The 26,087-nt window shown below is 55.1% G+C and overlaps 1 protein-coding gene across 9 annotated transcripts in view; it reads left to right on the top strand.

The window, feature by feature from the left end:
• Positions 1–26,087, top strand: part of KCNQ1 (potassium voltage-gated channel subfamily Q member 1) — a 363,159-nt gene that overhangs the window by 177,448 nt on the left and 159,624 nt on the right. For all 9 annotated transcript variants that reach the window (XM_049892815.1, XM_049892814.1, XM_049892816.1 and 6 more), the window contains one exon: positions 239–359. In XM_049892815.1, coding sequence (XP_049748772.1) covers positions 239–359 — 121 coding nt within the window. The remainder of the gene's footprint in view (positions 1–238; positions 360–26,087) is intronic.

The following is a 26,087-nucleotide window of genomic DNA, read 5'->3' as shown; positions in this document are numbered from 1 at the left end:
AAGTGACCCCAGGTATGACATAGGCATGACCCTCTGAGCTGAGGGGCCTGTGCATGCTGTCCACGCCTCACCCTGCAGGGGAGGGGGCCTCACCCACTCGTGGACCGGCTCGGCGTGCACGTGCCTGTCTGAGGCTGGCAGGCAGGAATTTGAGCCAGCTCCGGCCAGCCCAGTCCTGGGTGCCCTTGGCCACCAAACCCTCCACGGAGGCCTAACGTGCTGTCTCCTACTTCCGCAGTGAAGAAGAGCCCCACACTGCTGGATGTGAGCACAACCCACTTCATGCGGACCAACAGCTTCACCGAGGACCTGGACCTGGAGGGGGAGACGCTGTTGGTGCCCATCACCCACATCTCACAGTGAGTGCATGCCACGGGGGCCGCCACACCCCTGCTCTCGGGGACGCCAGGGCAGCCTTGGTGCCAGGCACCCAGCAGGGAGGGGGCATTTCCCGCCAAATCTGGGAACCTGATCCTCTTGTTTTGACGTCTGGAGAACCAGATGATCTTTTTCTACTTGTTTTCCTGCTCAGAGCGACGGGGATTGTTTTCCTCTCCCCTCCCTGCTCCTGCAAAATTGAGTGGCCTTTCTGTTTTTCGTTTCCATGGGGCTCTGTGGGCCGCGGGGCAGATGCGGGTGTGCGCTGAGGGCTCCTTCAGGTGGACATGATGGCACAGCTGGCGCCGCCTACAGTGAGCTCTCTCCCCTACAGTGACTCCGTGTACCCGGCCACCTGCCCCCAGGGACCCCAAGAGTGTCTCTGTCAGGACTGCAAGCCACCCTGTCCCTTCCCCTCTGGAGTTGTTCACTGGCCGCCGCCACCTCTGGACATGTGTCTCTCTGAAGGGTGTCTCTGAGCCTGGGGCTCTCTGGGAGTCAGGCAGTTCTGACTGTGTCCCTGTCATGGTGGCCGCGGAAGCAAGGACCCGCCGCACTGACAACCTGCCTCCAGAAGGCCAGTGGGGTGGGCGGGGCTGTGTGAAGGTTATGATTTGATAGCTCTGTCCTGTTCTTCTAGGCTCCTAGGCTCATGGGGTGGTTGGCGGTGCTCTGTGGTCAGCAGGGCGTGGACAGGAGTATTCACAGACTCAGAGGGCAAAAGGGCCACTGGGAAGTGTAGCTCTGGCCATCACCTGGGAGCAGATGCCTCACTTCCAGGCTTGGCTGGCGGAAGATGGGTGGGTAGCGGAGGCTGGTGTGAGCCGGCGGAGCCCAGGCAGAGGTCAGCCTGGAGGCAGATGGTGGCCTGCCACTTTGGCCACGGTCTGCATGCATGCAGGGCTCGGGAGAACCCCAAAGTGGTGCATGCCGTTGGCTATTGTTGAAATGAGGGTGACAGAGTGGCCCCCCCCCGCTCAGATGGAGCAGAGAGGCACTGGTGGCCATGACCACATGTGGGAGGCTGCAGACACTGGGGCACCTATCCACCCCCACCCTCAGTCCCCACAGCCCATGTGATGACAGAGGCCTGTCCCTACAGCTCCGGCTGCCTGGGACATGGCACAGCCCCGTGGACCCCACGCTCGAGGGGGGCATGCCCCGGTGAGCAACCAGGACTGGTGCAGGTTCTCCCGGGGGTAGAGGGGGTGGGAGGCAGTTAGCGCAAACCAGATCCATTTTTCCCCAGCGTTTCCCTGATGTTCAGTGTATTACCATGCTGGGCCAGCTCCAGACCCAAATTAAAAGCATAAATAAAGACACATTTTGTTTCCATCGCGAGCGCTCCCCGCCCGGGGGCCCCCGGGAGGTGAGGTCACTGCAGTCTTGATTACCGAGGGTCTCTGGGACTGGGCGAAGCTCCCCTTTCCAGGCCTGCTGGCCAGCGGTGCAACAGAGTATGGACTGGGCGGGCTGAAGCCCCTGATGAGCAGGGTGTCCTATGGGCATGCTGTGGCCCCCCAACAGGCCTAGCAAGAAGGGCGCACGGCCATGACCATGGCCACCACCAGCCAAATGTTCTCCTCTGTCCTGCCGGGTGTCCCTGCCCACCCAGGGCCCTGCTGGGGGCTACCGAGGGGCACGTGCTCCATGACGCAGAGACTGAGCCCTCTGTGGGCATCTGGGGCCAAGGGGTTCCTAGGTTCCTGCACCCTGCCCCCTGCCCAGCAAGGGTCGCTGGTGTGAGTTGGGGGAGCCACCCTGTTTGCAACCCTGTGCCTAGCACATGGTGTCCTGTCACTTGGCTGCAGCCACCAAATTCTCCTTTCTGTCAAACTTCTCATGGAAGCCCCCCAAGGTGCCTGTGGGCCAGGTGGCATGTCCCCTCTAGCTCTCCACCCCTCCATGCCCAGCTCCCTGGGTCCTTGGCCTGGAAGTGCTGTTCCCACCCTGAGGCAGACAAGTCTTCCCTGAGCCTGGCCAGTCTCGGAGAAGATGAAGCATGAAGGCTGTGGGGTGCAGGCTGGGCACTGGGTCAGGCTGGGATGGTCAGAGCTTGGGGCCCTGTGTGGACGCGGCCTGGACATGCCTCTCCCAGCAGCCGTGGGAGCCTGTGGCAGTGCTCTGAAGCCCCCCACACCCCCAGTCCTGACACTGGCCTCTGCTCTGTTGTTGCATGTGGACACCCAGGCTCTCCAGTGCAGTGGCCCTGGCTCCCCCCACTGGGGGTGTGTTTCCTGCGGGTCCTTTCACAGGGGTCTTATCTATCCCGGCACCATGGATGCCTCCCACCTTGGACCCACTCTGCAGGATGGTGAGGGCGAGGGCCAAGTGCTGTGCGGCCCCCAAGTGCCTGGGCCCCTCAGCCACGCGGCTGCTGGGCCTCTTGCGACATGACAGCATGCAGTTCCATGAGCAAAACCAGCCCCGCACGTTAATTAGAGTTTCCACGTCTTTAACTTTCTCCTGGACCCTGCAGAATCTCACACCAAATGCTCCAGTTTCTCTGTCCCTGCGAGGCTGCGGGGCCTGGCTTTTGTCCAGATTGCTCCCAGAGTCTCCTGAATTCTGCGTTCGTCAGTGGGCTGGGCCAGCTCTGTGGCCTCTGGGATGGGGCAGTGTCCCCAGGATGGGCCCAGACTCAGTCCGTGATGGGATCAGGGCCTATGCCCGGCTGCAGCCCCTCATGGACCTGGGGCCAGGCTGGGACTCTGCATGTGCCCGAACCCCCTGTTTCTTGCCCTGCAAACCTGGGTGGGAACGGACGGAGTGAGAGGCCACGGGGGCCGGCATCCGGGACGGTGCAGGGGCTTGCCAAGAACAGATGAGACTGGTCTGTCCTTCCAGACCGGTCTCTGGCCTTCTCCAGACCACCTCTGTCTGTGTGATATGCCAAGGGGGGCCCCATGGGAGCCCACCCGGGGGTCTGTGCAAGAGGCGTGAGTCACAAGATCCCTGTCAGCCTCACACAGCCCAGGCTGCCTCGGAACTGCACGGGGGGATTAAATGTTCTCCTAATCAAATTAGGAGCCAGGCGGAGTGACGCAGTGGGAAAGAGCTGGGGCTGGGAATCGGATGCCCTGGATCCCGCTCCCAGCCTGCGCCGGCCCAGCTGCACCGGCCCCCGCGGCCCCCGACCTCCACGCCCTCACTTCCTCATCTCAGCACATGAGGAGCGCGCCCCAGCTCCTTCCCAGGGCCTGGTGGACGCACTGCAGGCCAGCAGCCATGGTCCTCAGCGCAGGCCGCTGGGGTGGCCACTGCCCACTGCCGGGCTCTGCTCTCCTGGCCAGCAGCCTCCACAGTACTAGGTGGTCCTCAGCAAGGCTGGCGGGGCCCAGGTGGGCCATGCTGGAGGACCCCGGCACAGGGCAGAGGCGCTTCCACAGGATGGGGTGGTGACGTCACAGAGACACTGCATTAGGGGGAGAAGGTCCCACCAGCTTCCCCACGTGCTCTTCCTGGGCTCTAGGCATGCTTAGGAGACCTTGGGGATGAGGCCCGAGGGGCTCTGGGAACCGGGACAACTGTTCTGTGTATGTACTTGTAAGCAGGGCTTCGAACCAGTTCCTTCCAGTTCAAACCTCTGCTGAGAATTTGCATTTCCACCCCCACATATACTGAATCAGAATCTACATTTTAACAAATTCCCAGGTGATTCTTCTGTATAATAAATTTTGAGGACCACTGCTCTACTAGTAAGGAGCCCTGGTGGTGCAGTGGTTAAGCGCTCAGCTGCTAACCAAAAGGTTGGTGGTTCAAACCCACCAGCCACTGCACAGAAGAAAGACGTGGCAGTTTCCTTCCATAAAAATTACAGTCTTAGAAACCCTATGGGCCAGTTCTACTCTGCCCTATAGGGTTGCTATTGAGTAGGAATCAACTGGACGGCCGTGGGTTTGGCTCTACTAGGGTTCTCAGAATTGGTCCCTAACCAGCAGCATTAGCGTCCCCTGGGAAGTTGTTAAAAATGTGAATTCAGCTAAGGGCTGTCCATGCCCCTTAGCCCCACAGAGCCTGACCCGGTGAAGCCACACAACCTCCTAAGCCCCTTCCACCTCTCACACCCCCCAGAGTCCCTACTGTCCTGGTTTCAAGCAGCACCGATCAGCTTTGCCTGTCCTTGAGCTTCAGTAAGTGTGGACCATGTCAAAACCTTCCCTGAGTGGGGCGCCACAAGACACATCGTGTGGTGGAATACAGCCACAGTTAGTTCCTCCGTCCTCCTTGCTGGCTGGTAGTCCATTGTGTGACCAGAACACAGCTTACGTGGCTTACCCATTCTACTGCTGGGGACCGTTTGGAGTTATTATACTGAGGGCTACCAACATCCCATAAATGTTTCTTGACAAACACATGGTTGCACTTCTGATGTGTTTATGTCTAGGTGTGTAACTGTAGGCTGCTGCGTAGGCGTGCGTTTACTGCTAGTGAATGCTGCCAGGCAGTTTTCCACAGTGGTCATGCCAATGTTCACACCTGCCAGCAGCATACGAGCATTCCAGTTGCTCCACGTCCTCACCAACATTTGATGTTTTCTAGCATTTCTCTTCAACCATACTGGTCGATGTCTGTTAATGTTGTTGTTGTTAGATGCCTTTGAGTCAGTTCTGACTCAGAGAGACCCCATGTACAACAGAACAAAACACTGCCCAGTCCTGCACGATTCTCACAATCGTCATTACACTTGAACCCATTGTTGCAGCCACTGTGTCAATCTATCTCGTTGAGGGTCTTCCTCTTTTTTGATTACCCTCTACTTTACCAAGCATAACGTCCTTCACCAGGGACTGGACCCGCCTGATAACATGTCCAAAGTATGTGACATGAAGTCTTGCCATCCTCACTTCTAAGGAGCATTCTGGTTGTACTTCTTCCAAGACAGATTTGTTCATTCTTCTGGCAGTCCGTGGTATATTCAGTATTCTTCGCCAGCACCATAATTCAAAGGCATCAATTCTTCTTTGGTCTTCCTTATTCATTGTCCAGCTTTCGCTTGCACATGAGGCAATTGAAAAACTATGTCTTAGGTCAGGTGCACCTTAGTCCTTAAAGAGACATCTTTGCTCTTTAACACTTCAAAGAGATCTTTTGCAATGGATTTACCCAATGCAATATGTTGTTTGATTTCTTGACTGCTGCTGCTTGATTGTGGGTCCTGGTAAAATAAAATCCTTGACAACTTCAATCTTTTCTCCGTTTACCATGATATTACTTATTGGTCCAGCTGTGAGAATTTTTGTTCTCTTTAATGTTGAGGTCTAATCCATACTGAAGGCTGTGGTCTTTGATCTTCATCAGTAAGTGCTTCACATTCTCTTCACTCTCAAAAAGCAGTGTTGTTTCATCTGCACATATGAGGTTGTTAATGAGTCTTCCTCCAATCCTGATTTCACATTCTTCTTCATATAGTCCAGCTTCTCAGATTACCTGTTCAGCATACAGATTGAATAAGTATGGTGAAAGGATACAATCCTGACACACACCTTTCCTGACTTTAAACCAATCAGTATCCCCTTGTTCTGTCCGAACAACTGCCTCTTGATCTATGTAAAGGTTCCTCATGAGCACAATTGTTTTGGAATTCCCATTCCTCACAATGTTATCCATAGTTTGTTATGATCCACACAGTCAAATACCTTTGCATAGTCAATAAAACACAGGTAAACATCCTTCTGGGATTCTCTGCTTTCAGCCAGGACCCATCTGACATCAGCAATGACATCCCTGGTTCCATGCGCTCTTCTGAGTCCACCTTGAATTTCTGGCAGTTCCCCGTCGATATACTGCTGCAGCCACTTTTGACTTATCTTCAGCAAAACTTTACTTGCATGTAATTTCTGCATTTGGTTGGATCGCCTTTCTTGGGAATAGGTATAAATATGGACCTCTTCCAGTCAGTTGGCAAGGCAGCTGTCTTCCAAATTTCTTGGCATAGAGGAGTGATAAGCACTTCCAGCACTGCATCCATTTGTTGAAACATTTCAATCGATATTCTGTCAATTCCTGGAGCTTTGTTTTTTGCCAGTGCCTTCAGTGCAGCTTGGACTTCTTCAGTACCATCTGTTCCTGATCATATGCCACCTCCTGAAATGGCTGAACATCGACCCGTTCTTTTTGGTAAAATGATTCTGTGTATTCCTTTGATCTTTTGACCCCTTCCCCACAGAATCCTTCAATATTACAACTCAAGGCCTGAATTTTTTCTTCAGTTCTTTCAGCTTCAGAAATGCCGTGCTTGTTCTTGCCCTTTGGTTTTCTATCTCCAGGTCTTTGTACATGTTATTGTAATACGTTACTTTGTCTTCTTGAGCCACCCTTTGAAATCTTCTGTTCATTTCTTTTACTTCATCATTTCTTTGTTCCCTTTTAGCTACTTGATGTTTAAGAGCAAGTTTCAGAATCTCTTCTGACATCCGTTCTGGTCTTTTCTTTCTTCCCTATCTTTTTAATGACCTCTTGCTTTCTTCATGGATGATGTCCTTGATGTCATTCCACAACTCATCTAGTCTTCGGTCATTAGCGTTCAACATATCGCATCTGTTCTTGAGACGTGTCTAAATTCAGGTGGGGTATACTCAAGGTCGTACTTTAGCTCTCATGGACTTGTTCTAATTTTCTTCAGTTTCAATTTAAATTTGCATATGAGCAATTGACGGTCTGTTCCACAGTCAGCCCCTGGCCTTGTTCTTACTGATGATACTGAGCTTTTCCATCATCTTATTCCACAGATGCAGTCAGTTTGGTTCCTGTGTATTCCATCTGGTGAGGTCCACATGTATAGTCGCCGTTTACGTTGGTGAAAAAAAGTATTTGCAATGAAGAAGTCACTGGTCTTGCAAAATTCAATCATGCAGTCTCCAGCATCATTTATATTACCAAGGCCATATTTTCCAGTTACCAGTCCTTCTTTTTTGTTTCCAACTTTGCATTCCAATCACCAGTGATTATAAATGCATCTTGATCGCCTTGTTCAATCAACTTCAGACTGCAGAAGTTGGTAAAACTCTTCAATTTCTTCATCTTTGGCCTTAGTGGTTGGTGCGTCTATTTGAACAATAGTGGTATTAAGTGGTCTTCCTTGTAGGAGTATGGATAGTGTTCTATCACTGACAGCATTGTACTTCAGAATAGATCTTGAAATGTTCTTTTTGATGATGAATGCAACACCATTCCTCTTCAAGTTGTCATTCCCACCATAGTAGACCATATGATTATCCAATTCAAAACGGCCAATACCAGTCCATTTCAGTTCACTAATGCCTAAGATATCGATGTTTATGCAGGCCATTTCATTTTTGATGATTCCCAATTTTCCTAGATTCATACTTCGTACATTCCAGGTTCTATTAGTGGATGTCTGCAGCTGTTTCTTCTCATTTTGAGTTGTGACACATAAGCAAATGAGGGTCCTGAAAGCTTGACTCCATCCATGTCATTAAGGTCCACTCCACCTTGAGGAGGAAACCCTTCCTCAGTTATATTTTGAGTCCCAACCTGGGGGGCTCGTCTTCCGGCACTATATCAGACAATGTTCTGCGGCTATTCATTAAGGTTTTCACTGGCTAATGCTTTTCAGAAGTAGACCAATGAGTCCTTCTTCCTCATCTGCCTTAGTCTGGAAGCTCAGCTGTAACCTGTCCCCTGTGGGTGACCCTACTGGTATTTGATTACTGGAGGCATAGCTTCCAGCATCACAGCAACACGAAAGTTTCCGCAGTAGGACAAACTGACAGACGCATGGGGGGCCTGGATGTCTAGTGGTATCAAATTGTAATGTTAATTTGCAGTTACCTGATGGCTATCTAGGTTACACCTTTTCCACATTATACTCAGTTGGGTATTGTCTTTTTGTACCTGTCCAAGTTTTTACCCATTTTTATGTGGGGCCGTTTGCCTTTTCTTTTTGATTTGTCGGAGTTCTTTATATATTCTGAATTTGAGTAGTATATGCTGCAACCGCCCCTCCCCCCTTCTGCAGGCTGCCTTTTTCCTCTCTCGCCGGTGTCTTTTGATGAACAGAAGGTCTTTGTTGTAATGTGGTCTAGTTAATCAGCTTCCCTTCTGGATAATGTTGGTTGTGTCCTGTTCGAGAAGCTCCTGACTCCTCCAAGGCCATGAAGACATTCTCTCCTAGAAGCTCCATTAGCTCACCTCTCACATGTGGACGTGTGGTGCATCTGCGACAGATGTCTGCATCACAGGTGAGGCTGAGGTCGAGGTCCGTGCTTCCCACCGCGTTTGACTCAGCACTGTTCGTGGAAGGAGGCCAGACGTGCTCCCCTCATCAGCTCATGGCCTGCGTGTGCTGTTCTGGTCTTGGTTCAGGCCTGATGGTCAGACATTTGTCTCTCCCCAGGTCTGCACTTTGCTGTCACTGCGGTTTGCTCACAGGTCCAGATAGTGGGGTGGGGTGGGGTGGGCAGGCCTCCACTAGGCCCCTTCCTCGGGACTGACTGGGCTGTGCTCAGGCATCTGCGTGTCCATCAGCATCTCGGGACTTGCCTGTCCTCCTCCACAGACAAGCTCCTGTGATTGCATGAACCTTAGGAGGTGCCGTCTTTACAGTCTGGCGTCTTTGCAGCCTAGTCTTGAAGTACAACCTGTCCATTTAGGTCCCTTTCACTTCTCTTATGGGACCTGTAGTGTCCGGTGTGATGGTAGGTTGTGCACAGTGTCCGTAAGTTTGTTGTCAACTGTCATCAAGTCGGCTCTAACTCGTGGTGCCCCCGTGCTCAAGAGAACAAAACGCCACCCCATCCTGGTCCATCTTCACGATTGTCAGTATGCTCGACTCCACCATTTCAGCTACTGCGCATGTTGAGTGCCTTCCAACCTGGGGGCACTGGTGGATGTGCAGCGGGAACCTAGCATGGTTCTGCCGTCTGTCCTCATTGTGGTGACCTTCCTGCCAGTCCCGCCTGAAGGCTGAGCACAGGGAGTACCGTGAAAGGGGTGCGGGAGTCCGTCTGCCTCCAGATGACCAGCTGGCACCACGAGGAGGCAGCCCACGTGGCAGCAGCATTTTCATACCAGGTGGCGTTCAGGTGCTTTGAAAAGGTGGGATCCGCACAGCATTAAGCAAGCGCCTCCTGTATGCATTTCCTCAGTGGGGCCCTCAGGGATGCTCAAGCAGTGTGGGCCTCAGTGAGAGCCCAGTGGCTCAGCCGCCTGGTTCACAGAAGGCGACACAGGGCCCTGAGAAGGGCAGACTAGCCCATGTCCCCATGAAGTTGTGCAAGCCTGGGGCTCATCCCAGGAACACCGGCTCTGGGGCCAGACCCAAGGAGGAGCAGGGCGGTGCCGGGCAGCCAGCACAGGGTGCCCCTTGAGCTGCCTGGCAGCTGACCTTTGGTCTGGGGCATGAAGCAGGGTGAGGATCGGGGGCTTTGGCCTAGAGTCTTTGGGTGTGTCTGGGCCTCTTGGGGCTGAACAGGACCTCTGCTCCCCTCCCTGCTCACAGGTGGGCCCAGTGTCCCCCTTCCCCCTCCACGGGGACTCTCCCTCCCCTCAGGCCTCTGGGGGGGGTGGCTTATTTTCCAGCGTTTTCTTTAGGTTCACGTCCAGATTGGTTAAATTAAATGGCACCCTTCCAGTTTGAGACACCTGAGCACCTGTCCTCTGCTTGTCTTTCTGAATTGCCCTGAACCACCCTGGCTGGTGGGTGGGTGGGTGGGTGGATGCCATAGCCACAGGACTATGGCAGCAGCAGACACTGCACTGGGAAGGTGCCTAGTGGAGCTGGGGGATAGGGGACTGTTGTCCACCCGTGGTCAGGCCTCAGATGTTTTCCCAAGAGCCCCACAGTCCGTGGAACTGTGGGGACCCCAGTACCCCGGGCCCCCAATCGCCACCACCCCCACCCCACATCAGACCACAAGGCCTGAATGCTGGTCGTGGTGTCCAGACAGGTGGGGACCTGGGAGACAAGGGCCTTGCCCAGGGAGCACTGTCGGGGGATGGCAGAGCCAGGACCAGGCTCCCGATCCAAGCTCTGCCGGGGTCCGGGGTACCCTCTCCATCTCAGGGATCTGGCTCTCTGCACCCCTTCCTGCACCAGGCCCTGCAGCCCCTTCTCTGGGGCTAGACCCAGGACTTCAGTCCCTGAGTGCTGCACTCCGGCCACACCCTATTCTCCATCCTGCTCCTGGGCTCTGGACCGACCCAGTCTCGGATTCTATCGCACTCTGGGCCCCAGGCATGCATCACAGGTGGGGTGCACTGGGTCGACCCTGTCTCAGGCCCCTGTTGCATACTGGGCCCCAGACACGCATCACAGGTGGGGCGCCCCAGGCCTGGAAGGAGACTGGCGTAGTCGAGGTATGACAAAAAAACTTTAAAATGGGAATTGGAGCTGGCTAGAGGAACAGGGAGGGTCGGTGGCCTCTCAGGCCACAGCAGGACCTCATGAAGTAGCCAGGAGACCCCAGTGGGCAAGACCAGGGCCAGGAGTGCCACCATCTTTGACCCAGCAGGAGGACTAGCGTGGGCCCTGGACCGAGGGCTGGCTGCCTGGCTGCAGCTAAGAACACCAGGGACTGGCCATTCTCTCCTCAGGCAAGAACCTCAACAGGGCGGCCTGCGGCAGCTTTTACAAGTAGGAGGGTCTCACTGACTGGCAGAGGGGGTCTGATGGAGCCCACTGGGCTCTCTTTGGTCGACACAGATGCTCTGCCCAGCCTGGCCCTGGGCCCTGGTGGGACCTGCTGCCAGGCCCCTGAGTACCAAGCCCCTGAAACACCGTAAGTGCCTATATGGTCACTTTGTCCCCTGCCAGGGCTATAGGGTGACCTCTCTGCCTGCCCCCTGCCCGGACCAGCAGGTACCTGCTGGTGGGTGATAAGGTGAGCCTCCTGGCGGCTGGCCTTGTTGATGACTAACCTGTCGCGGGCACTGGCTCCCATAGCCCTCATGCCTGTCAATGTTTAACTCCGAGGATGCCGGCTCACAGTGCGGAGGCCCCGACCTGGGACCTGGGGGGAGGGGGTTTGTCCTTCCACGTCCTTCTCACCGCTGCCGGAGCCTCAGCTGGGGAGGGCGCTGTCGGCCTTTGTAATAGCCCCTCTGTCCGGTTCTGCCAGCGCTGCAGCGGTAGGGACCCAGGCCGGACATGAAGAAGGACTTTCTTGAGTGGCTGTTGTTAGTCTTGGACACAGGCACCAGGGAGGCATAGGGACTCAGTCCAGGGTGTCTGGACCAGAGAGGGCTATATATTCCCTCATGAGAGAGCACTGGCCACAGGTGGGGTGCCAGTCTCGCCATCCTCTTGGTGGTTCCCAGGGTCCCCACTGTGAGGGAGGAGGGTTGACACTGCTCTGCTGGGGCCACCGACATGGGCGCGGGCGAGAAGGAATGTGCCTGACGGGTGTGGGGGGAGTGCAGCCAGCTGTGGGTTTTTCTTGGGGCCCAGAGAGACACAGGCAGAGGTGGCCGCTCCACTCCCCCGGCCTGCACCGTACACACTAAGACCTTTCTTCAGCGTGGGGCCTGGAACTGCAGGCCAGGGACACGTTTTGGAAACCTGAATTCCATTCACTTTTGGCAGATGGCGGCTTCCTGCTCAGGAAAGGTGTGCATTTGTGTGTGTCTGTGAGTATGCACACGAGTGGCATATATGTGTTTATGTGTACACCTGAGTGTGTGTGGTGTGTGAGTATGTGTTGTGCATGTGTGATGTGTATATGTGGGGTGCACATGTATGCGTGTGGTCTGCATGGGTGTGCCCGTGTGCACAGTGAGTGTGTGCACACAACCGCAGAGGCTGGTGGCAGGGAGAGGCATGTGGGCAGGGTGCTCTCTGTGGTGGTTCCATGTGTCCCTTGGTGCTGGGCGGCACTTGGCAGAGCACATCCCATGGAGTCAGACAAGCAGTGTGAGTGAGCAGGTCCAAAGTGTGCGGACGGCGTCCACTCTGAAGTCGGCTCTGTCTTAAAACGTCCACAGAGGAACATGCCTCTGAATCTGAACCGATTGCTGAACCTGAGACTTTCCTGATGCTTCCGTCCTGACCCCATCCCACAGCCAGCCCGGCTTCCTGGAGACTCATTGCGGTGGCTGGCCTTCAGGAATGCCCGCTGCCCCAACGGCTTTGGAAAGGCCTGCACGCACACCCTGGGCTTCAGCGTCTCGGAGTCCTTTGTGCCTCCAGCTGCAGCGTCCAGCTGGCCTCCTTTGGCCCCTATAGATCTGAGTTTCTTTGTGCAGTGGTGGGCACCCAGCCAGCTTTTCTGCCAGTGGTATGTCCAGGCCCCCAGCACCTAGGTGGGGGTGGAGATACCAGGGGCTGGGAATGGGCACGTCCCAGATGGGCAGGTCTGCAGGGTGCCATGCAGCCTCTCTGCCCTGTGGGGATGGCACTGTAAGGCCAGCATCAGGCCACTTCCCCTCAGTACCCAGGCCCAGACCAGTTCCTGGTACGCTGCGTCAGAGGAGGCAAAAATGGTGTGCTGCTGCCGCTAGTGTTGACTGCCATCAAGTCAGTCCACTCTTGGCGACCTCACGGACAACAGAACAAAACCTCACGTGGTCCCGCGCCATCTTCATCATCATGAGTGTGGCTGGTCCCCTCGCTGTGGCTATTGTGTTGATCTACCTTATGGAGGGTTTCCCTCGTTTTCATTGGCCATCTACCAACCATGATGTCCTTTCCTAAAAGATAACTTTTCCTCCTAAAAGCAGAGTTTCAACATATAAAGTGTGGGTGGAAAATAGGATCTAAGTTAAAAAGAAGCATCATGAGCTTACCATGTGAACATGCATCACAAAACACCTAAATGAGTAAGACTTTGGCCGAAACAACTGAAAAACACATTGTTTATTGTCACTTTGTGTTCCTCAAAGTCAGGGATGACTGGCCTGAAGGTGGGACGTTTACGTGAAGACATTACTGTTTAAGGAGGCCCCCCAGGCAGGGTGTGCTCTCGTGCTTGTTTCTTCGAAAATCACACTTGCCAACATTTGTAATAATAAAACAGGCATAAAAGTTTTACTGACTAGGAGCCCCCCGTAGATCTCCAGGGGGCCACGCCCACCATACCCCGCCAGGCCGCCTGCTGTCAGACGCCCCCATGTGCCAAGCAGCCCAGCCCCGAGGACCCAACATCAACCAGAGTTCCCACCCTATACCGTACGTCATCTGTGGTGTGCCTCTCACGGAGCATGCCACCCTACCATGGGGCATGAGGCCAGGGTGACCCACACTCACAGCCTGGTGACACCTGCCAGGTGGCAGTGCAGGCGGGGCTTGTGGTGTTAGACCGTGGCGGGAAAAAATGGTGGTAACGGTAAGACAGGCTTCTGTGCAGGAGATGAGTGTCGGGGCACGCGAGGGATGGCGACAAGTACGCCCCCCCCCCCAGCCTTAGCAGCCCGGTGTCCTCCCGTGCGGGCCCCCCGTGAGCAGTCTCCCATCCTCCCAGAGATGTTATTTGCACGAACAGATATATGTATATATGCAGATGTACCTTTATTTACCCCCTTTCTACACCAATGGTAGCATGCTGCGTATGTTTATCTGCATGTTGCCTTTTTCACTGAGGATATGAGGTGCTGTATGTCCTTGGGTTGCCCATGTGATACTGATTCCTAAAAAGTGAAACAAAGAATCACCATATGTCCCAGCTGTTCCACTCCTGGGTCTGCACCCAAGAGACTTGAACGCAGGAACTCAGAGACTTGTACACCAATGTTCACAGCAGTGCTACTCACAAAAGCCAAAAAGTGCAAACAACTCAAGTGTCCATCAACAGATGAATGGATAAACACAATGTGGTCCACACATGCAGCAAAACCCGACCCGTTGCCGTCGCGTCAGTTCCGACTCACAGCAACCCTATAGGACTAAGTAGAACTGCCCCACGGGGCTTCCAAGCAGCGGCTGGTGGATTTGAACTACTGACCTTTTGGTCACCAGGGCTCCACATACATGCAATGAATGTTACTCAGCCATAAGGAAAGATGAAGTCCTGATACACGCTACGACATGAGTGAACCTTGAACATGTGATGCTGAGTGAAGTAAGTCAGACACAAAAGGGCAGACGCTGTATGGAACCACTGACATGAGACAGGCAAACACAGAGACCATCAGACACAAAAGGGCAGACGCTGTATGGAACCACTGACATGAGACAGGCAAACACAGAGACCATCAGACACAAAAGGGCAGACGCTGTATGGAACCACTGACATGAGACAGGCAAACACAGAGACCATCAGACACAAAAGGGCAGACGCTGTATGGAACCACTGACATGAGACAGGCAAACAGAGACCATCAGACACAAAAGGGCAGACGCTGTATGGAACCACTGACATGAGACAGGCAAACACAGAGACCATCAGACACAAAAGGGCAGACGCTGTATGGAACCACTGACATGAGACAGGCAAGCACAGAGACCATCAGACACAAAAGGGCAGACGCTGTATGGAACCACTGACATGAGACAGGCAAACACAGAGACCATCAGACACAAAAGGGCAGACGCTGTATGGAACCACTGACATGAGACAGGCAAACACAGAGACCATCAGACACAAAAGGGCAGACGCTGTATGGAACCACTGACATGAGACAGGCAAACACAGAGACCATCAGACACAAAAGGGCAGACGCTGTATGGAACCACTGACATGAGACAGGCAAACACAGAGACCATCAGACACAAAAGGGCAGACGCTGTATGGAACCACTGACATGAGACAGGCAAACACAGAGACCAAAGTTTATTAGAGGTTGCCAGGGGAAGTGGGGAGAATGTTTTTGAGTGCTCTGTGTGTGCCTGCATGTATGTGCACACGGGTGTGACTGTGCACACGGTGGCTGGGTTCCCAGGACACTGGCGGGCATGCGGCCTCTGCTCTCAGTCAGACTCGGGCCCCTGGGCTGGGCTTCCCCGATTGGGTGACGCTCACTGGTCTGCTCTGCGGTCAGCTGCGATCGCTCTGGTGTGATTGCCAGTTCTGGGGAACACCTTGGCCTTGTGACAAAAAGCAGCAGGCGGTAGTGCTGGAGGGCTAGGAGGCTGCCAAGGAACACCATGCTGGTGTGAGCGGCGAGCTTCCACGGGCTGTGATGCGGGGAGGGCAGCCCCTCAGGGCCTGGCGGGAGGCCTTCAGTGTTTCCCAGGGCAGTGTGGACCTGACTGTGGCCTGGGAGGAGGTGGCCAACAGTGACATGAACGGGGCTGGGAGCCATGATGGCCTGTGGCCTGAAGCCAGCCCAGGGCACTGGAGGAGAATGGTATGACAGCATGTCCACGGGGACCAGGCTGTAGTGACAACTGCGAGCTGTGACCGGGGCAGCCCCTCATTTCCTGGGGCTTGCTCTGCCTCCATGTGTAATACTGAAAAGAGCCGGCCTGCATATTTTGGAGATGAGAAAGCACCAAGGACATCTAGATTAACGGTTGCATTGTGTTGTGGTTTACTGAGCTAGTCCTTGGTTGATGGGTGGCCAGGGAAGCTCAAAGACCATCAACCATCTTAGCAGTCACTAATCAGGAGGGCAGTTATGAAGGTCGGCCCCGCTGAAATCCCCGAGCCATGGGCCCTATTGTTTCACCCACCCACCTTATCCCTGTGGTATCTGCCGACTTTCTTTCCAGATCACCCCTGCAAACAACAGACACTGTGCAGCACCTACCAGGGAAATCACGTGTGGAGCACACGCGTAAATTGTGCAAAGACAGATTTCGTGAAGTTAAAGCGGTACCGGGGATTAGGCGGTAAGACTGGTTATCAGTTGAAGAGAGAGAGCAGGCTGGGGCCATGTGCATTCCCAGTGAGCACAGGACAAACAATGAGATCAGCAGCGGCCCTGGGAGAGGTGAGGACACCCCACCGACTTGCGGAACCCAGGCTTCTCTCTGGGACGTTGCTGCCCACAGCGCCAAGGGCCCCCTACCAGGCTTGTAACACCTTTTAGGAAAAGCAGACGAAGACTTCCTCTGCCTGGTTTTTCTAAAATATGAGCACATACTTGCGATTGTAGCAAGCATATTATATACAGGATAAAATACGTCTTTTTTTGTAACAATTATTGTTCGTGATAACTTCCCAGTCAAATCTGTTTGTCATGAAATTTTGGTCTCCGTTTTAAGTGGGTTCACCAGAAGAGGTCCTTCAATTTTGCCCCCATTCCAGCAGGGCTGAAGTGTTGGTACAGTTTATGTTGTGAAAGACCCTTAGAGTAAACACTGAACCCGTCTGCACCACTATCAACGTTACACGGACGAGCCTCCCCCCCGCCCGACGGCTACACGGTGGGTTTTACCTTCATCGACTTGCTAGCTGAGAAGCGGCCTGCCACGGCTTTAACGTGCAGTGCTTTTATTGTAAACCACGTTTTTTATCTTCTCGATGATTAAATGATTATCTTTAAATTAGCTTTAAAGGATTAAAAGCATTCGATTTTTCATTTTTGTGGATCGCCTCTTTATAACCTTTGGGCATTTTTTAAAAAATACCCCTTCTTACTGACTTACACGGACTCTCTGTCACGTGTTGAAAATATTTTGTTCAAACTTGTCACGCGTGTCTTAGCTTTACTTGTAACTTTTTTTTTGGCTGACAGAATTTTTAAAAAGTTTTTTTTAGAGGTACCTTTGTCCATCTTTTACGATCAGGGTCTTTATTTTTAGTTGAGATAACTTCCTCATTCCAATATTGCTTTAATTAGTTCTCCTATATTTTCTTCTAACACTTTTTGCTTCCTTTTTCACATATAAATCATGGCTTCACCTGGGTTTTTTGGCACAAGGAGGTATTAAGTCCAATTTGTTTTTCTTATGCTCACTCGATTGTCCTAACGCTACATATATGAATGTGTCATTTTTTTCTCTACTGACTTAAAGGCTACCTTTATCATATTTCAAATTCTTATTAAATGTGTGTTCCTATCTAGTGAGCCTACTGGTGGGCCAGAACTCACAGTCTTAATCATGTAACTTTGTATTTTTCTGGGTGGCACGGCTTCCCCCATCCCTGCTACTGCAGGGTCCAGGGAGAGCTGTCTTCGCAGGCTGCAGCGAGCCCGGGGAATTCACGGTATGGTCCGAGACAGCCACACTCCCACGATTTAAACACAGGATTAGCCGCGGCATCAGACAGGAAGCTGGAACTGGGTCTTCATCTCCGCCGCTCATGTCAGGAGCTTCTTCAGGGGCGCAGCCAGACTCGGGTCCAGGTGGGGTGCAAGGCTGTGCATCAACCCGGGCACCATTTTGTCCGTATTTCACGTTCTCAGGGCATCTGGTGGGGGTGCTGTTGTTCAGTTGCCGTTGAGCCGTCTCCAGCTCAGGGAGACCTGCGTCACAGAAGGAAACGCTGCCCAGTCCTGTTCCATCTTCACGGTTGTTAGTATGCTTGAGTCCACTGCTGCAGGTGTTGTGTCAATCCGTCTCCTGGAGGGTTTCCCTCGTTTTTGCCGACGCTCTACTTTACTAGTCCTTTTCTAGCCACTAGTTCTTCTTGGTGACGTGTTGTCCAAAGTAAGCCCGTCAGAGTCTCGCCATCCTTGCTCCTAGGGAACATTCTCGTTGAGTTTCCTCTAAGCCTGATGTGTTTATTCCCCTGGCAGTCCACAGAATAGTCCATATCCTTCACAGCACCACAGTTCAAGCAATCAATTCTTGGGTGGGTAGGACATCTGAGAAGAACTGAATCTGTGACTTTGAGAGAGCACAGACAGCAAACAAGCCCACGGCATGAAGAAAAATTCTGCGGTAGGAAACACAACCTGTAACACGTAGCCCAGCTCCTTCTCCACCTCAGTTACAAACGGGGAAGAAATGACACCACAGGAGGGGGCTCTCCCCATGCGGGTCACCACGGCCACTGCCATGGCTTGGCACTGGTGACTCGCCTTCCTTGTCCACTCTGGGCCAATTGTGCAAGAGTGACTTTCTGAGCCTTGTCCACGCGAACCCGTTCGAAGGGAAGGCTCACAGCCAGCCCCTTGGGAGCAGGCTCTGGAGCTGGTTGTTGCTGCTGTTAGGTGCTGTTAAGTCACCTCCCACTCATAGTGACCCCGTGTACAACAGAACGGAACGCTGCCGGTCCTGTACCATCCTCACAGTCGTCGTTATGCTTGCCCACTGCTACATCCACTGTGTCATTCCATCTCGCTGAGGGTCGTCTTCTTTTTCACAGACCCTCTACTTTACCGAGCATGATGCCCTCCGGGGACTGATCCCTCCTGATAACATGTCCAAAGTATGTAAGATGAAGTCTCACCATCCTTGTTTCCAGGGAGCATTCTGGCTGTACTTCTTCCAAGACAGACTTGTTCGTTCTTCTGGCAGTCCATGGTATATTCAATATCCTGGGCCAACACCGTAATTCAAAGCCATCAATAATTCTTTGGTCTTCCTTGTTCATTGTCAGCTTTCAGATGCATGTGAGGTGACAGTTTGGGTCAGGCGCACCTTTGTCCTTAAAGTGGCGCTGGACTGGGTTCAAATCCTGCCTCCACTGCTTCTGACCTGATGGACCTTGGATGAGCCACAAACCCTCCATCTCCGTCTCCCCATCTTTAAGTGGAAGAATGTGAGTCCCCCCCACACCCCACCAGATGCTGGAGAACTGAATGAGATAATGCCGGGAAGCCCCTAGCACGGCGCCCATCACGTGGAATGGTCACAGAGCGTTAGTGGGTTGATATGTGGACCTCAGAGTCATTCGCTTCTGTTGTCATCGCAGGTGACATGTCACAGTGTGGACACGCCAGTGGTTGGGCAGGTCTGAGGGAGCAGCCTGGGCATCGGACAAGGGGAAGTGCATCTTTAAAAATGTTCACCCTTCTAGTCACACTGGTCCAGAAGCCATGGACAGTGACGGAAAAGCAACTGCGGCTGCCGTGGCAGGCCCCTCTGTCCAGCGTGGGGGGCCAGGCTGCCTCCCGAGAACTCCAGCCTCTTCTTTTTCAGAACTTTACGGGACATGCGCACATGTTTGTTTGTTCACATAAACTTTAGAATCAGCTTGCCTAATGAAAAAAACGTGCATGCGTGCGTGTGTGTGTCCATAGTCTCTTGGTATTTTCTGTTGAAGCTGCATTCCATTTAGATTAACTGAGAAAGAATTAACTTCAACTTCACTAGGACTTTTTAAACTTAATGCTGTTTTAAGTCTTTCTATCCACAGTAGGGGAGGCTTATCCACGTATTCAACTCCACTGTAATGCCCCTCAATCTTTTTTCAGACCTTTGTTTTATGGGTTCTGTACATTTTAAAATTCATTTCTAGGTATCTCAGCCAAAAGAAAGCCCTATAGATCACCACGGAGTGTTGTCTGATCCACAGCTGATGGTGGGGATGGCGGCGGTTTGTTCCGTTGTGCGTGGTGTTGCCAAGAGTTGGGGGTGACCTGATGGCGGTTAACAACATTGATTTTTTTTTTTTTTTCATTTTAGGGATCGATTTTGATTTTTTAAGTTAAAGTGTTTTTGGTTTTGTCTTGAGCTCCTCGTAGACCCTCACACAGTCGTGAGAAATAACGGAGCTCCTGCATACCTTGTCCCCGGGTCCCCCCGGCGTGGCGTCTCGTAAAGCTGTAGAGCCATATCACAAACAGGACGCTGACTCTGATACAGTCAAGATACACAACATTCCATCCCCACCAGAGCCTGCCTGCTGCCCTTTGACAGCCACGCCCGGAGTCCTTGGTTCTTAACCCCTGGCGGTGACTGCCCCGCTCGCCACTCTCCGTGTCTTTAGCTCTGTCCTTATAGGAATGGGCCCTAAATGGAACCATACCACATGTGACCCTCTGGGGGTGGCGTTTCACTCAGCACCAGGCCCTGAGGTCCTTTGGGTTGTTGTGTCCCAGGTCTGACCCTAATACTTGGGTTTGTGCTTTCAAAGCTGATGGACCCTCGTTGCTAGTATTTGCTTTGAATGGCTGCGCCGAGTACCCTATGTGAGAGGGGGGTGCTCTTTTATTCTACAGGCCTTGTCGGATGTGGACCCCAGTGGGACGGACATAGGCTCCGTGAGGAGGGTTTATTGATGGTGGTGACTTAAAAATAGATGTCCCCCCACCAAAAAAAAACCCTCTGGTGCACGATTCTATATTAGAATGCTAAGAGGATTCCGGAAAAGCCATTTATATATTGTTTACGTTTTATGGGGAGGATGGAAGGAGGCAAGTTGGTTACATGTTGGACGATGCCAGATTCGGGGCACTGCTTACAGGGGCCATCCTGGGGGGCAGGTGCGCCTCAGCTGCTCCCCGTTCTCACTGGCGCGGTCTGTCCGTCTCTGCTTGCCTTCTCCTGACCTCCTTCCGCCCTCCCCTCTCCCTCCTCCCCTCTCCCTCCTCCCCTCCTCTCTCACGGTCTCTCTCCCTCCCCATCTGGCTCCCACCTCATCCTGGCTGCCCTCCACCACCCCCCACCATGGAGGGCTGCCCTTGGGGCCTGGGGGACCCCTGCTTAACCTTCAGGGCCCTGGGCTCCCTTTACTTGGGGTGGGAAGGTCCGGACCAGCTCCGAAAGCCCACAAGGAACATGCCTTTGACTTCTCTAGGCCTCCACCAGCAACTGGGCTAGAAGCAGTAGAGGCCCTGAGCCCCCAGCCTGCCCCCGCCCCCAACAGTCCAGGCCCAGAGCTGAGGGACCTTGGAAACACAGTGCAGGGGCCGTGGCGGGGTGCCCAGACCCCCAAGTATGGGTCACTGGAAAAAAGTAGGAATCACATATGACTCCATCAGCTATGGTTTTCCGATTAAGACATGACTTGTAAAGGCAGGCAGCTTAGCTCACAGTAAACATCCCTAATTGCTGAGGAGAAGCAGAGGTTTGTGACACAGAGCAGGACTCAGGAGGTGCCAGTCTGCGCCAGGGCCGAGCCCATGGGTGCTGCCTGTGGAGGCCAGCCCATGTGACCCTCCTCATCCAGCGGGTCCCTCCCCACCTTTCCTGGGGACCACCCCTCACGCCCTCCTGCTGCCCACTGCAGCACCAGACCGGCCCACATGCCCTGGATGGCCAGGGATGACCGCTCTTGCTCCACACCCCGCCTTTGTGAACGCCCCCTCGTGGTCCCCACTATTCCTGTCTTCCTCTTCCAGTCACAGGCACCAAGGTGCCAGGTGTGCATTCCCGAGCCTGCCCCTGTACAAGCAGTGCAATGATGGCCTCTTGTTCCCGTCCGTCTAGAAGCCTTCCTTGGCAGCCCTGACACAGCTCCTCAGTAACTCGGCTCCTCTGATCAATACACAGTTTAGGGTGAATAGTTTATTAGTTAGGCTCCCCTCCCCCCCACCCCCGCCATCGAGTCGAGTCCAACTCATAGCGACCCTATAGAACAGAGTAGAACTGCCCCATAGTGTTTCCAAGGAGCGCCTGGCGGATGTGAACTGCTTACCTCTTGGTTAGCAGCCACAGCACTTAACCACTACGCCACCAGGGTTTCCTTAGGGCAGCATTCTAGAAATCCCACACTGATGCTCAGAGGGCGTGCCAGGTGTGGAGCATCCGGGATGAACCAACACGCGCAGGAGCGAGGCACCAGGGTTGGGCTGGCTGTTCCACGGTTTGCCATGCCGGTGCCCAGTCTCCAATCGGGTCGAGTGGCTAACAAGCAGGCGCTGGAATGGCCGACTCACTACACCACTGTCCCCAGTCTCTCCTCTGAGGCAGCCCCAGGCTGGAGGGCCAGGGCCTGCTCAGGGCTAATCCAGGGTCTGTCCACACCATTTCCTCGGCTCTACAGCAGCTTCCTCTTCCACGTGAAAACATGCTCCTTTGCAAACAGAATACGTTCCAGAACCTTCCAGCTGCCCCTCCGCCACCTCCATTTCCACTGTTCAGTGTTGGGAAACCCATCAGTCTGCTTCTCAGTGGCCCTGCAGTGGCTCTGGAGCAGAGGAGAACGGCTGGCCCTCCATGCTCCCAAGGGGACACCAAGCCTTCCTGGGGGGAAAGGAGCCAGCCAGGCTGGGAGCCAGTGGCCACCCGAGAACTGCGGCTGCAGGACTTAAGGGTCTTTCACTGGGTCTGCTCGGTTAGGCTCTGCCCCCTACCCTACCCGGGTCACGGGCTCGGGGCTGGGGCCCCAGCAGGGCAAGCCCAAGGCCTACCTCCTCCAGAGAGCCCCCGGGACCTAGACTGGGCTTGTGAGAACTTTCTCTGTATGGTGAAGTATGTTTACACTCTTCATCTGTGCCTGTGCTCTGTCTGCCAACTGCTTGGAGAGGGCCACGACCGTGTCCACCGTGGGGCAGCAGTGTCCACCGTGGGCTCTGTTGCTTCTCCCTCGCGGCCCCGGCCCCCTTGGGCCCAGCCGCAGGTGACCACATTTCCTGGATTTGTGCTCAGTGCCTCCTGGGACAGCCTGTCAGAATGACAGACCACAGGGCACTTCCACGGTCCCAAGGATTCCCGACAATCAGTGCTGCCCCAGGGGGCACCCAGTGGGGCTGGTGGTCCTGCCTGGCCCATATCATAGCCAGTGGCCAGATCTCCGAGGCAAGTATGCCCCGAGCACGTGCGCCTGTGCTCAGGACACCCCGTCCTACTCCCCAGCTCAGTGTGAAGTGCTCAGTGGGACACACCCGTCAGCATGCCTGGCACATGGCAGGGACCAGAGGGGCCGGGAGTCTCCTGAGTTGGGGACCACAGGGCCTCAGGTCTGCCGGTGGGCTGCTCACATCTCAGCCTGAATGCTGGCCTGCTGTCGGGGGGGAGGGGCCCACTCAGTTACAGAAAGTGTCTCTCCCCCCCACACAGCCAGAGGTCTGGGGACAGGTCAGTGGTTGGCTGGAGTTGTCCACACAGGATGGGGAGTCACACAGGCACTGAGTAGCCACAGGCCCAGCCTCCCCCTTGGGCACCAGGACTTCAGAGGCCCCTCTTGGGGCTGTGGGGATCTGCTGGAAACTGCTGGGAACAGGGTCTCTGGGCAGAGATAGGGCCGCTCCAGCTGCCCCTGGCTCAGAGTGACCAGCCCCATCTCAGGACCTGCCCCACCCGCCCTGGCCCCTGGACTCCACTGCAGCAGCCCCCACCCATTGGGTGGAGGGGGCAGGGACAGGTGTGAGGCCAGCCCCTCCATTTGTGGGGCTTCTGGGCCTTCTTGAGACACGGCTGTGCCCGCCCATCACAGCTGCCTGAGCCCCATGAACTGGGTGACCTGCAGCCGGGAGATGCTCAGAGCACAACCCCCACCCCTGCAGCCCACCCTGCCTGGGCCACCTGCCCGGGCAGCGGGAGGAGCCAACCGCTCACTGGGGCTTGTCCAGGAGCCGGGGCACCTCTGATGGACACCAGCCACTCTGTGACCAAGTTCCCTCCATTGTTTTGAAACAGTTCCCCCCATGGCCCTCCACCCCCGCGTGTAGACTCTCCCAGCACCCCGGAACAGCAGCCCCCACCCCAGGCAGCACGCTCCAGAGAGGACAGCTGCTGCAACCCGATCGGACGCCCGGCTGCCAGCACTGTCCACAGGCTTGCGGCTGCTGGCCAGCCAGCGCAGCCCAGGGGCTGCGAGACCAACAAGGGCCCCACCCAGATGACAAGTCCTCTTTGGGGGCTGGGGTGACCTCCCAGCTGTCCTCAGCCTGTGCTCAGTGCCCCCGGAGCCAGCACCCCTGCCGCACCCCCCCACTCGCAGACACCACTCCCTGTGGCCAGGGTGCCCTGTGGGTCTACCCAGGGACCAACCCGGCAAGGTGCACAGGGCAGGCAGCTCAGGGAGCGACAGGAGATACCCAGTGGGCACAAGGATGCCTCGGCCACGGGGACAGTCGCTCTAGGCCACAAAGCATCCTTGGAGAGAGCCAGAGCCGGGCCCCTAGGCACAGGAGGTCCTCAAGCACGGTTTGGGAAAGCCTGCAGCACCATGCTGGGACAGAGAGGATGTCCACTCGGCCAGCACGGCTACCAGCTCTCAGGTCCCCTCCTCTGGCCCCACCTCAGGCATAGGGAGCTCCAAGGGCTGAATTCTCAGGCCTGCAGGAAACAGCAGGTTGTGGGGACACTGAGGCAGGGCCACCAGTGTCCCAAGCCACCTATCTGGCTCCCTCCCTGCCCCAGCGGCTCCAGCCTGGTCCCCAGCCCCCTTGAGCCTCACATTTGGGCATTGGATGTCCCAAGGACGTCTGGCGGGTGGAAACCCCCAGCATGCAGCCGGGCTGAGTGTGATGCACGCTCACGGCCTGCGGGTCAGACAGCCTACGGCGGTTTCCAACTCCCCTTTGATGTCCCTGGAGTGGGGGGGGGGGCAGCACCCCTCAGCACACTTTCTCTGCTTGGCTGTGGACCAGATTCTGCACCCCCTGGCCAGGGTGTACAAGGTCAGGCAGGGGGCCTCAGGCAGGAAAGCCAGAGGAAAAAACCTGCAACAGAGGCCTCCCGCAGCCTCTGCAGAAGGCCCAGGGAGGGAGGGAGGTCTCCCCAGAGCCTCCAACACACAACTCATGCTGGGGAGGGGAGCAGTGAGGACTCTGGACAGCCCGAGCATGCTCCCCATTTTACCGGGCCCGGGTAGACTCCCCATCCATGTGTCAGTAACGGCAGCTGGGCCCTCCAGGTGGGCCCTTCTGGATGCCTGCTTACCTGGGAGGAAGCCGAGACTCTGGGCAGCCCCCGTGCCACCACCCTGTGCCACCACGACTCACATGCTGCTGACCAGGCCACCTGTGATCCTAACCGTGGGTCTGGGGTCAGCCTCTTAACCCACTCGGTAGCCTTGGGAGCTACCTGCTGTTTTCAGTTCTGGTTCACTTGAGGAAACTGAGGCCCAAATCAGGCGGCCTGGCCTCCAGAAATCCTGCAGGGCTGAGCTCCCATCGCCCTGAGAGCCCCTGAGGAACCCCCTACAGCTTAGTGAGCCCGAGGAGCCGCCCCACAGCTCTGCAAGCCCCTAAGGAGCCCCACACAGCTCTGTGAGCCCCTGAGGAGCCCCCCAAGACTCTGTGAACCCCCTAAGGAGTGTCCCATCACTCCCCACAGCTGTGAGTCCCCTGAGGAGTGCCCCGTAGCCCCCTAAGGAGCCTGACAACCCAGAGAGAGGTGCTCAGGAGCAGGCAGGGATGAAGGTCATGCAGCGAAGCCAGGGCTGGGCTGACGGCAGCCTCTCCAGGTGTAGGCTCCAGCTGAGGCCACTGCTGTCCGCTAGGTGGGGACTTGGTCTTTGGACAGCAGGACAGCTGAGGCTTCGAGGCCGGGGAGGGGTCTCCCCAAGCCTCCCACCCACCTGGGCTCACCGCAAAGTTAGCAGCGGTTGGGGCCGTGGTACCCGGATTGGACTCCTAGGGAGCCTGGTGGGTTCTGCCAGAGCTTGGGGGCAGCAGTGTACCACCCACCCCCTACAGTGGCCTCAGAGAGGGTCCGCCTGCCTGATAAGCTCACATCTGTCTGGGCCTTGAGACCCTGAGGAACGGTCACAGTGCAGGTGGCCAGAGGGCCCCCCCCGCCCACGCCTGAACATTCGCTGACTTTGATGCTGCTGAGGCCTGGCTGCTTTGAAGTCAGCCCTTGGGGGACGTTGCTATCAGATGCTGGTGCACAGATAATCCCCCCTGACCCTGGGGACTCAAGCCTCAATGCTACCCTCAGGCTTCAGAGCTTGAGGCCTCTCCGCGTGGCCTTGGAGAGGGGCCGGAGGGAGGAGAGAAGACTGTGCAGGAAGTGGGGGGCTCAGTGCTGCCTGCCGCCTGCCTTATAGGACCCCATCTTCTCCCTCCAGGCCTCTGGGTTTCTGGGG

The sequence above is a fragment of the Elephas maximus genome, chromosome 7 (assembly GCF_024166365.1).
Source record: "Elephas maximus indicus isolate mEleMax1 chromosome 7, mEleMax1 primary haplotype, whole genome shotgun sequence".
Lineage (NCBI taxonomy): Eukaryota > Metazoa > Chordata > Mammalia > Proboscidea > Elephantidae > Elephas > Elephas maximus.
Note: the sequence above shows the minus strand (reverse complement) of the source record. Positions and strands in the feature narration are given on the sequence as shown.